The sequence below is a fragment of the Syngnathus leptorhynchus genome, chromosome 12 (assembly GCF_054491065.1).
Source record: "Syngnathus leptorhynchus isolate UIUO chromosome 12, UIUO_Slep, whole genome shotgun sequence".
In the NCBI taxonomy this organism is placed as follows: domain Eukaryota; kingdom Metazoa; phylum Chordata; class Actinopteri; order Syngnathiformes; family Syngnathidae; genus Syngnathus; species Syngnathus leptorhynchus.
The window spans coordinates 10,445,990-10,458,349 of record NC_141206.1 but is presented as its reverse complement, the minus strand read 5'-3'; the positions used below and the strand labels follow the sequence as shown (position 1 = coordinate 10,458,349).

Below are 12,360 nucleotides of genomic sequence, written 5' to 3'. Positions count from 1 at the left end.
GACGTGTCTACCGACGGAGCGAGTAGGCACAATGTGGGGTGGACCGAAACCTTTGACTCCGCCCACCCATCGCGTTTTTTCCCCTTAACTATTTTTTTTAGTAAAGCAGTTAATTTGGCAGGTTCAATGATGCGACATCACGTCTTTTTAAACACTTTATAACATCAAAAATAACAAATTGCTGTTTGTTTGACGTTCATTATGGGTGCTCAGAGGGTTGTAGAGCCACGCAAGGTCGTTCAGCGTGTTCAGGGTCCCGAAAATGGGAGGGTTGCCGATGGTGGAGTGTCGAGATCATTGGGTTCAAAAGTTGTGGTTAAAACAAAGACGTCCCCCACATACTGTTAGAAAAGACGGAGTTGGGTGCAGTATTAAAAATCCCCAGCAGAGGGCATCCTCCATAGAAGACAGAGTGCACTAGCAGCCATGTTACGCTTGAGGGCGCCATTTTACCATCTTTGCCACAGTTGTGTGGGCACGTCAACACAAAACTTTACACAAAAGGACGGACACGTGTGATACACACAAATACACACACACACAAATACGCACACCTGGAAAAACAGAAAGCCATTGCGATGTGGATCATTCCACACAGAGTGGATTTTATTTATTAGTTGGAGTGGCTTAACCCCTGAAAGAAGGATGCGAGCTTATGTACACTTATTTACAGCGCGGCCGACCGAGTCCAGTCTTTGGCGTGGGCGGCGTTCAGAGGAGGCAGATAAGGCTCTTTCCCTCCTCAATCTCCTCCTGCACTTTGTCGCTGGACGTGGCGATCTCGGCCTGCGCCGAGAAGACGGCGCACAGGAAGGTGAGCGCCGTGCCGCCGGCGGCCGTGTAGAAGGCCCAGCCCATGGAGCACAGGCCCACCCGGTAGGGCGACGCCTCCACGCCACAGTACAGGCGGGCCTTCTCCGAGCCCCAGCCGGCGGGGTACAGCATCAGGCCCAGGATCAGGAACAGGCCTGGCGAAAGGGGGCACATGTTAATTGGGGGCTTGCGCGAAAGAAAGAACCATATCCTAATTCCTCACTTATAGAGGTGTGCACACATACGCAAGCAAATTTGAATGAAACTGAATTAAAGATCAGATTAATGGCGGAAAAAGTTTTGAAATGTTGACATTTTTCTCATACCACAAAAAGCTGGCGTTTGAACGGGGGGGGGGGGGTGTAGACTTCTTATACTGCAAGCGTGTGATTGTGAGCCTTTCTATGGCTTTGTTTCTCTTTGTGTGGAAGGCGTGGTGTGGTGAGAAGGAAATGAAAAGTAGGTCATAAATTCTTTCCACATGTTGTTGCGCTACATCTGACGCCGGCCACGCTGACGAATTGAAGGGATGCCTCGAATGGGCCAGCCGCGCGCGCACGCACACACAAAATTAATTAGCCAAAAAAAAGAGAATGACCTCATGGTGAAATGAACTATTTTGTCTGGCATTTCTTCAAACGTTAGGAAGCACTTTTTGTTCTTTTTAAATATGGCTGTCTCACCGGCGATGCCTTGCAGCAGTCCGCAGACGTTGAAGATGCTCTTCTTCATGATGCTCTGGAAGCACATGGTGAAGACGGAGATGAAGGCCACGGCGCACAGCAGCAGGATGCCGGCCGCCAGGAAGATGGAGGTGGCCTGCCAGAACCCGCTGGCGATCTCCCCAAAGTGGACGGCGTACGGGCCGCACAGGACGCCGCCGCGCTGAAGGTGCGGCAGCTTCACGCAGCGGCCGTAGATGCCCAGCGTGGGGCGGTAGGCCTCGCCGGCCGCCGAGGAGGAGGAGCCGTGGTGGTGGCGCTCGGGCGTGCGCGGGAAGCCCACCAGCCAGTCGCTGCTCATGAAAGCGATGAGCTCGCTGAAGGCCGCCACGATGCTCAGCAGCGTCCACAGCATGGAGCGACACGTCACGATCACGTGGCACATGGTCGACGCCAAAGTCTCAGCTCTTCCGCAAGTCCTTCACGGCTTTTGTGGACTTCAAGTGCTTGTTTTAGGAGTGCCACAAGTCCTGGTATTAGGTCCTCTTCAGTCCGCTCTGCTTCTGGGTCCAGTTCTTGCTTTAGTGGTTAAGTCCTTGTCCTTCCAGTTCTTGCAGTCAAGTCATTCACTTCCTTGTGTGAAGTCCTTCCAATGTGTGTTTTAGTCTTTCAGGTTCTTCTAGCTCTTTTCAGTTCTTCTCTGAGCCCTTAAAAGTCCTTCTCTAAGTCCTCCCTCGCCTTCTTCAAGCCCTTTCACTCCTTGTTTAAGTCTTTGGGTTTAGTCTTCCATTGAATTCCTCGTTTCTGTCATTCTCGTCCTCGGGTCCTTCTTCTCGTCCCTTTTGTCAGTCCCACTGGTACTCTGGAGTCCTTTTAATTTTTCTGGTCCATGTTGTGGCCACTTAACTCCTGTTGAGTCCTTTCCTCTCCTTTTTCGGTCCTTTTGTGGAAGAAGTGTTTTTTGTTTTGCAGGTCGCCTCGCTGCTCGGTGTTTCCTTCTGAGCGCCGTTTGATTGGCTGGCCGCCTCCTGGCAGTTTGGCAGCGCTTTCCGCCTCTACATCGTTTTAAGGTGGCGTCCAACCTCCGGTAGCCAGGTCACACCTGCCAGATAGTAAAACAGCGAGAGGTGAATCACTTTTGTGTTGACCTACTTTATGATGGTTTCATTTTAAAAGGCGCTTTTTGGACGACGGCACCATTCCGCCCTCCAGCTGGCCCATGGCGGCCGTAAAAAGCGCCACAAGATGTAAACAAACAAATACTCGCCATGGCGACAGAACAGCCAAGATCTGAGAACAGTTTCCTGTTAGTGACAAAAAAAACTAACTAACCGCTGACGGGCTAGTTTGAGCTGATAAGGGCCGACATTTTGACTCACAATTTGAACGTCTTCAAGGTTTTTCTTTTTTTCACGTCGGAATGTAAACGAACCAGCAATCAGACTCCGACGACCAATCCTCGATGAGCATTCTGGCTCGTCTTCAGACAAAGCGAGAGCAGCATGCCTGGCCAATGTGCAAGCGCTGCCAAGGGTTCAAAGGTTAAATGTCCTGCCGCGACCTGGCGTCTCAGCCGTGCAGCTGCGTCCGATTACCGGCGCCGCGTCACGTGTTTTGTGGCGCTTTTTCCTGTCAGAGAGGAATTAGGCTTCCGTGAATGGCCGACGAATGTTTGACCCCCTCGCAAAAAGAAAGAAGCCTTGAACGCATTTGTCTTGGGTCCACCGTGTCAAACGCAAAGTCTCATCAAAGGCGCTCTCAAAAGCGTTGCGGCGAGCGCTGATGGAATTGAGGTCATCGTTTTTTGAACGCCGTGTTGGAAAAGCAGAGGCCAGGATCAAAGACATGTCAAAGACTGCTCGATGGCTTAGTAACATATGGAGCAGGACGCACAGGCTAATTTCAACAAGACAAAAAACTGCGTGCGCAAAGTGTGCAATATTTATATATTTTTTTATTCTTGGGGTATTTTGATGAAAGCGTGTTATTTACACCCCTGGGAACGGTTTTAATTTGTGAGGGGGGACAAAAACATAATAGGCCCTATGACGACTAATTGGGGCAGGGCATCTATTTGAGGGACAGCGTCTGTTTGAGGAAGCCGAAGCATCTTTATCTTTGGCGAGGCAGACTTTTTCTATCGGATCTTTGTGTTCATTTCAATGCGGGCCGTTGTACGTTATCAGCAGTCCCGTCACGTGACACCCGAGCAGCCGTTACGCTATCAGGCGCCGGCTGACCTCAGGTCAGCTGCTTAATGGAGAACCTCGGGGACTTCTCTTATCTCTTCTTTGCACGCTAAAGCGGACAGGAACTCCAGTGTTTCCTTGTAGACTTGACAACATGACCTACATGAATGATAAAGAAGTCAAATCCCACCAAAATAGAAAAAGATGGGTTTAGTAGGTCGCGTGTAGATTTTGGACGCCTTGTCACCAGCGAAAGGGAATATTGCTGGTGTAATAAGAGCCGGACGGCGGAGTCAGCTTTTCCACCAGCCGCCGAGCCAATCTTTCCAAACACCTCAGCACATCTGCAGCCATGTTTTGATCGGGAATATCCAGGGCGTATTACATCAGCTCCGGCGCACCACGTGTCCGGCAAATCAGGGGCTCCGACCTGTCTCCGTGGAGGCTCGCGGTTCTTCACGACACTCCAAGCGGCCACCCCGAGCCGTTTGGCACTCACCCCTCCCACACGTCCGCCAGGAAAGAGGGGTCACTTGGTGAGAGGGTCCGCACGGTGGCCGCTCTCGTGCAGCGAATCTGGGTTAAAATAACAAACGGAGCTGGATCTCCCCTCTTTTGTCTCGCTGGGCTTTTTCGTCAGCTCTCTCCGACGGGCCAAGAGCAACATCCCGCTCAAAGCCCATGAGCTCACCCCGTGGCAAAGCTCCCTCCGGGCACGGTCAGATAAGAACGCCGCCAGGATGTCAAGGAGCTCGTCCGGACGTTTCATCCGCCGTCCCGCTGACCTTTGTGTTCGCTGACACAGGAAGCACAAATGAGTTCCACATGTTGGAAAGCCCGAGGAAGGAGGGCCAATAAGGAGGACCTGATACAAAACTAAATGCTGAGTCATAGTAAGCACCTGTTTGTCTCGACCGCGGACTTTGTTGAATTCCGCTCAGACTTAAGTTGCCAATTTTAGGACTCGCCGAGTGGCCGAGGTGCATATTAGTTATGACCCACTGACTTGATTTATGACTGGCTTAACCAAAGTAATGACTGGACTGGGTTGAATTTTAGCGGCGACCCGACTTCTCTTCCTTGACTACCGCGCCACAGTTTTTGGATTTCCGTAAATGTTGGGATTTCACACGCTTGATATCAATAAAAGTGTCTCGAGTCGATTCCGCGGCCACGCTAGCGGCACCATTAAGTCTATACGTCTTTCTTGCACGGGTTCCAAACGAAAGTTTTTCCACTAGCTTTTGGCCTTGGGGAGTTCCACCAATAAACTTTACAGCAGATAAACATTCCTCTGAGTTGGCGATGCCATTGAAAGAAAAGAAGACAGTGGGAGGATGAGGCCGTTTGTCGCTTCCAGTTTACAGTCAAACAGACAAAACAAAAGACAATCTCAAAGAATTCCCACTGTAAATATTTTGCAAGCCGGAAAAGCCGACTTGTCGGCAGCTCTTCTATTTCTTGCTGAGGGACAAATCTACCGAGACCGTGTCTATTTTTTATTTTTTTGTCCTTGGCGGACAAATATGCATCTTTTAAGTGTTCTCGTTTGCACGCTTATTACATCACTACCGCCGGATCGGCTCGTGTGGAAAGAGATGGCCGCTGAGGAGCAAACGCGTGGAAAAAAATAAAAATAAAAGATGGGAGATACAGATGGAGGAGGGAACATTTGGCCCTGCAAGGAACCCGTTGAGAGTTTTCCAGTGGAAGAAAAAAAATGAAATAAAAATCACATAACGGCCACATAAAAGCCCGCAGCGAGATGCAGGTTACCAGGCGACGGCTCAAAAGAACCAAAACAAACGCGCCGGGGGAAAAGTATCCGATAGCTGACGGTTGCATTTTAGATCTCCGCCCCGTAAAAAACGACCTGACCCACGAGGGATGTTGTCTGCAACCGGAGAAGCTCGGCGTCACGACCATCTGGAACGCCGTGAAGAGCCTTCCACCGGCACGTGGAGGCAGATGTGGAACATGCAAACAATCACAGGGAAAAAAAAAACAAAAAAAACGTCCATCTGTACTTACTTAGAGGTAGAAATAATGCATACATTAGAGGAATGAAAGCCTGACAGGAAGTGACCCAAAAATGTCCAGAAAAATGTTACATGATCTGATATTGACCCAAAAATTGAAAAAATAAGTGGACCTTCATATACCTGAGGAACACTGCAAAAGTATTGGGACACACACCGGATACAAGGAGATGGAGTGGTTAAAGTTGACAGAAAATAAGTGGCCCTAAAACATTGCCCTGAACGGACTCCGGCAGGGAAAAGTATTTGGAAAATTCACAGAAAGTCAAACGAATATGGAGTTCCATCTGAGGTTGCAGTTGGCCATGGTGGAGAACTTTTAGCACTCAGGATTCTTCTTGGGGGGGCTTCAGCATAAACACACACACACACACACGGATGTGTTGAAGGTAAGGAAATCCCAACGGTGACGTACAGAGGAAACCAACGTGGGAAAGAGTGGAAGAAAAGAATAGTTGCGGTAAACAGCCGGCGCACCTGCGTGGGCCGCCGGGCCGGGGGCACCGACGCCTCCGGAGGGAGGCTCCATTGGATAGGGAGCTTGCGGTGGAGTCACAATTGTGTTGGCACAAACATAAAAACCTCCCAGGGATTTTTTTTTGGACTACAAATATACAACATGTGCGGGGAAAAAAAAAAAGTGTTTTCAAGCGTGATGGAAATGCTATTGTTGTTAGCCAAATGAGGCTAACTTAAAGTTAGCAGTACAGCGGGAAAAATGTTCACACGGGCGGCCAACGAATTTCACGGTTAGGAAAAGAGCACAATGGCGCTAAAAGTGGAAGCTAAGTGAAACGGAGCTAAATGGGGGGTTACATTCTTCACACCTCTTTCCTCGGCTCGGGCCGGGGAGCCCCGAGGGGCCTGGAGTAACTCTGGGTTTCTCACTCTTAGCACTCAAGAGCGCGGGGGGGGGGCCTCGGGCTGGACACTGCGGCCATTATGTTTAACCATTTCCAGCCCCACCTGAACCCCCGGCGGGAATCGAAAAAAGCTTGCGTTTTCCAGGCCAGACCAAGGAAATGGGTAACTGGGCTACGCTGGGGCGGAAGGTATTTTGTCGGATATTGGGAAACATTGTTCCCACCGTCTTTTTGTGCCGAGGATGAGCGGGCTTTAATCCCCGTTTCCCCCGCGGGCTCCGACCTGCTGAGATTCCCACAAATTCTCAAGCGGCTTTATCCCAACAGCTTTGGGAATGGCGGTGAGTCAAAAGATGTTTCAAGTCAAGTAAAAAAAAAAAATGGCGTCACAGCATTAATGTTGAACTTGACCACGAAAAACAAGGAAGAGATAACAGGAAGCAGGCGACTGTTTTGGACATGACAAATGAGCACCTTGTTTGTTATGGCAGGGGGGGGTTTTCCCACTTTCCAAACGACCTTCACAGGTGGTCTCTCATCCCCGCCATTGTTTTGGAAAAACATACACCCCCCCCCCTCAGACACCCCCGACTTCCTTCTTCAATTTCCAAAGTCGGCGGAAGATGACGGCTTGCTCAAATATATAACGTGAGCGGACCGTGCGGAGTACAAAGGGGAGCGACCGACCGACCGACCGACCGGTTGGCATCTGGACCGGTCGTGATGATTTCAAGATGAGTGATGGTGCCGTCCGCCGGCAGGGAACAAAGACAGGAATGGCAACGGCTTTGTAGTTTTGCTCGTGAGAGGCCCAGAATATCAAAGTGAGGAAAAGCAGGAAGCTCGCTTTGTTTTTAGAAACCTCGGCTCAAAATGTTTGGACAAAAAGCGAAGACGCAAAGAGGCGGGACACCCACCTCTCACGTGGAACCTCCGGGCGGACTCTGAGGGATGACGAGAACGATGAGTCGACTGTTGACAGAAACAAGGCGGGACTGGTTACAAAACCGTTCAAGGTTCAACAAATGTTTGTATTCCCAATTTTTCTAAGAGGCTTTTCCATCACATGATGGTGGCCGGTAAACCAGGTCATCCACTCGGGGAATGTCTTCCTCAGGCCTTCGGGCCGCTTGGCTCCTCTCCAAGTCATGACACGCATACATCAGGCTGGAGATAATTAACTAATGGCTCTGCCGTCCGTTTACACGAGCCAGACCTCGGTTCACCAGCAGTTCACCGGCAGAGCGGGAAACCATTACATCGTGTTGGTCACGAGTACAAAAAGTACACATACACCTCGCTTGCAGGAACTTTCCTCAAATTGCCAACAAACGATTCACACGGCGTTTGTATTTGTTGGGAAGAAAAAAAGAAAAAAAAAGACACAAACTCAGTGCTGCTGTCACAGATTTGATCTCAAAAGAAAAATTTGCAATAAGCTTGGAATAATATGCAATTCCTGGGCGGGATCACGAGGCGTGACGACCATAATAAAACGGCCACTGACAATCCAATTCCAGTATTATGAGCGCGAGTGAGGTGATTAGCTTGCAGCTAGCTCGCGGCTAGCTCTTGGCAAAGGGGCCTTGCTGGACCCTGAGCGCTTCCACAGCTGGGGGAAGCCATTATAGGCCTGGGGGGGGGGGGGGGCATCTATAGAGCAGCCAGCGTCGCCACAAAAGAATCTATTCAGGCGCTCTTTGGGGTAGCCCAGGCTTTTAAATTAGGAGCGACGCGGTGCTAACTTAGCCATGAATTGGCTTTGGTCGAGATCTGACCTTGTGGTCTGGTTATGGAGAGTTTCTTCTTTGTCTGCCGTCATCAAGTTTGTCATAAAAATACAAGACAGCAGTTTGGAGGGTTCAAAACATCATCTGCAAATGAAAATGGACTTTTGTTTTTCCGACATCACGCGGCTAACCTCCTTGCTAACTTCCTTTATAAGCACTTAAAGCTGCAAAGGTAAAAAAAAAAAAAAAGTCTTCTGCTTCCCGGGGCTCACGCTGATTACACACTGGGCCGCTAATTCAATGCAACGAGCCAATTTCCCCCGTGTGTGTGTGTGTTTTGTGTTGGTCATGTGCAGACCGCACACACAAACATGACCTCATGGTAGAATGATGAAGTGGGACGTGCAACAGATGGTTGTCGATTTGGGAAAGCTGATTTATAATTGTTATTCTTCAAACAAACCAAAAAAAGAATGAGCGAGGGAATAGATCATTGGCAAAGAATGATGACGAACACAATGCACTAATTGAACTTTGCTCGGGCTTCTTGAGGTATAAAAACAGGTGTGGCTTCCTTCAGACTTAAAATGGAAGTCTTCGAGACCACCGCCGAGTCGGAACAATCGTAATTTTGATGGTGCTGGACTTTTTAAGCACATGTTCCATGTTGGTGTTTCCACGTATGTTGGAATATCCTTCAGTTTTACAACCTTTTTTTTTTTTTCGTCGTCGCAATATTCCGATACGGGTGTTTGGAGTACTGACAACTTTAGCGATGCCCCTATTGTGGTTTTAAGGGTGTTGTGGAAAAAACGCAAAGCCTTATTATGGAACAAGAATCCATGAAATGAAAAAAAATAAAAGAGCAGGAGTCAGATTGAACGATTTGAGACGACTAGCGGGAAGTCATAGCTGGCGGATGGGGGGTATTTTCTAAAAGGAGAGAGAGAGAGGGGGGGGGGGGGCGCTCCAGACGCCTGCCCCCAGGAGATGGATCACAGATGTCTGACCCCGGAACGCTGCAGTTAATTGTGAAACTAAAAGCCTTGTGCTGACTTTTTGGTTTGATCTCAAATGTTGGTCTCTTGGATCTTGTTTTGGGATCAGCTCAATGCTCACTTTCACTCAGGATCAGTTTCTTGTGAAGTAAATTGCTTTAATTTGGATTAGATTGTAGTGTCAAAAAAAAAAAAAAAGGACAATTCATGAAAACCCTTTAGTGGTATTTGACGTTAGCTTTGTACGTGAGGTCCCGCGGGTCACGTAACATTATCCCGAGTCAGTCTGCGAGTCACCTGGAGAGTCGTCACACTACAAATCAAACCACAGCTGCTCAGACTATTAGGCAGTCTTGCGCTATGTGAACACGACACCAAATTAATTTTTACAACACACACAGTCTACACGGTCAAGTCGACGTCTTGCGTAGTAAAAGAAAAAAAAAAAAGGGCCGACAGACGATAGAGTCGAATCGTTTTGTTTGAAAAGTACCACGCAAACCATTTCAAAACATTTGATTGAATAGTTGTCATTTTTTAGCGTGCTATTGTTCTTAACGTTTCATAAAAACTGTCGGGGGAACGAATTAACAGCGTTTCCATTCGTTTTAATGGGAAACAATGATTTCAGATGCAAACATGGTTACAGAAAAATCTAAAATTATCACTGAAGGCACAAATGACCTCGACCCCAGCCCGCACAGCTGCGAGGCTTTCCCGCTTTGATCGAGATGATTTCGGCGGCGATGATGGAGCTGATGATGACGTCAGAGCGGCAGCCGTCTGCTCGTCCCCCCCCACCACCACTCCCCTGCAAACTCCCCACAAAAAGCCACTTCACCCTTCCCCCACAAGTCATTGACTCCTTCCTTTCTTTTAGGGGGAGTACTTTGTTTTGGCCCAGGACCCCACCCAGTAAGCTCCGGGGGCTGCGGGAGGTTCTGGTCCGACCCCCACCGCAACCCCCAACAAAGAGCCGCCTAATCTAATCAAGAGTGCATGAGTGCCCCGGCAATAAGTTTCACGCCGCTTTGTCGATTCCAAAATCAGCTGTTTGGCAGCACAAGTAAGACGGACGGAAAGCCACGTGCTGCACTCTGTCATATTTTTACACCGACCTGACTGACCTGTTGTGGTTTTTATCTTCATTTGGAAGTTTGTCGAACATCACGCAAAGTCAGAAAAGCACGGATGGACCATGCAAACCAGTCCAAAGTAACACGAGACTGGAAGAAAAAAAAACAGCTGTTTCATATAAAGTAGTATTAAGGCCACGCTGAAAAGAAATCAAAACAAAATTGACAAAAGCATTGACACGTCATTTTATGAGGGGGAAAAAAAAATGGCTTCATGTGACCAGAAAATGGTTGTAAACAATAGAGTGTATTTGAAATCTGCCCAGCTTGAAATGGCTTTTACAGCAAAAAATATATGACGATACATTACAAAAGTGGAAAAGACGCCTCGTCGCAGAAAACGCTTGTTTATTTTTGCCATTTCTATCTATCTCCTCGAAAATGCTGCCAAAGCCTCGAAGAGGGATTTATGAGTGAAGACCAAAGCGTGGACAACTTCTGAAGAGCGTGCATGAAAGGCCCGCCATGTGGCCCACGTGCGGGGAGGTTGTCGTTTTCCGCCGTACTGTACACTCTAATTTAGGTCCAAATGCACGCGTGACGACAGGACACTCAGCTTTTCCGTGCTTTCAAAGTGTCGTAACGTAGCATCTGCGCTCTTCGTCTGCCAAGAAAGACAGGGCGGCACTTTTGTGGCTTCAAAGAAAGCCAGAGAAGTTCCGCAGGGACGAGATGAATGAACCCCGGATTTCGTTTTAGTGCTTTTGAAAGGGGCCCTAACACGGTACCATGAGGGACGCCGCAAGCCACGAGCATTGTCACAATGGCAATAGACCCCACACCCCTAAAATCTATCAATGAGCAATTGTCGCCACGGACCTGTTTTTGGACACCCGACACCAAAAGCGCTTTGTCATGGCTGACAACGCAAAAGAAGATTAGCAACCTTAGACGCCGTCCGCTGACTGCCAACGCCCCTGACGACAAATCACAGGCGGGAGGCATTAGCCGGGGGTTAATGACACATTGAAATGACTCTTTGTGCCAAGGTCGCGACCTTTGTTTGCATGAACCCAATTCTACTTTCAGTTGTAGCTACGCTCCAGGTCAATGGGTGTATCCATTCAGTTGAGGAGGGGTACCCTGGATTGGTCGCCAGACAGTCAAACGGGGCATGATGACAAATAATATATATATAAATACATACTATATATGACATAGTTTTGGTGTGATAACTCCATGTCAAAATAAAAGCATCATTTTTCCCCCAATGTGTTGACGTCATAGTACTTTTGGCAGATTCAGCACAAATCAACGTTGAATCCAGTCAAATGTATGCAATATTTGTTGACCATAAAAAAAGCTTATTCGTTGATTCAATATATCTTAACACGCGTTTTAATAAATAAATAAAAAAACGACATCGGATATACACTTATAGCAGACAAGAAAAATGAAGAGATGGATACGCCACATCAGAAGAGCTTCAAACCGAAAAAAAAAAAAGTCTGTCAGCCCGGCTTCGATAAGGCCAAGTATCTCGCCTCCAAAAGGAAACTTAGAACAATGGGAGAACATCTATGAAAGTGTGTTGGCTGTAGTTTTTGGAGAGAGGTTGGTGAAATATGATTTCAGAACTTACGTGGGACTGAGAGATGCTGAAGCGAGCGTTGAAAACTCCCACGCGATAGATGATTCCCTTCGTCAAAGTGGCTGGATGTTTTCCCTCTCTTTTTAGGTGTGAGATAAGATTCGGGCGAACTTTCCCTTTCCTTCGAGTCTGCAGTCTTGTGTTCTTTTTTTTTTTTGTTCCACGTCCTCCGTGGACCGCAGAAGAATGAATGGCCGCCGCCAACCTCCACGACGAATCTAGCCAGCCCAGTCGGTGGCGAACCGATGCGTGGGTGGGCGTGATCAAGTAGCCGGAAAGCCACCAATCAGCGATCAGCTACTAGTAACAACAAATCGAAAACAAGATGCGTGGAAGTAG

The 12,360-nt window shown here is 48.4% G+C and overlaps 1 protein-coding gene across 1 annotated transcript; it reads right to left on the bottom strand.

Annotated features, from left to right (window-relative positions):
* Positions 1 to 579: 579 nt before the first annotated feature.
* On the bottom strand, positions 580 to 12,269 carry lhfpl2a (LHFPL tetraspan subfamily member 2a). Its single transcript, XM_085926995.1, has 4 exons — positions 12,013 to 12,269; positions 7,484 to 7,538; positions 1,497 to 2,577; positions 580 to 968 (listed from the first exon to the last, which is right to left on the bottom strand). The coding sequence occupies exons 3-4, from the start codon at positions 1,918 to 1,920 to the stop codon at positions 712 to 714; spliced, it is 681 nt and encodes a 226-aa protein (XP_085783121.1). The 5' UTR covers positions 1,921 to 2,577; positions 7,484 to 7,538; positions 12,013 to 12,269; the 3' UTR covers positions 580 to 711.
* Between the last annotated feature and the right edge of the window lie 91 nt (positions 12,270 to 12,360).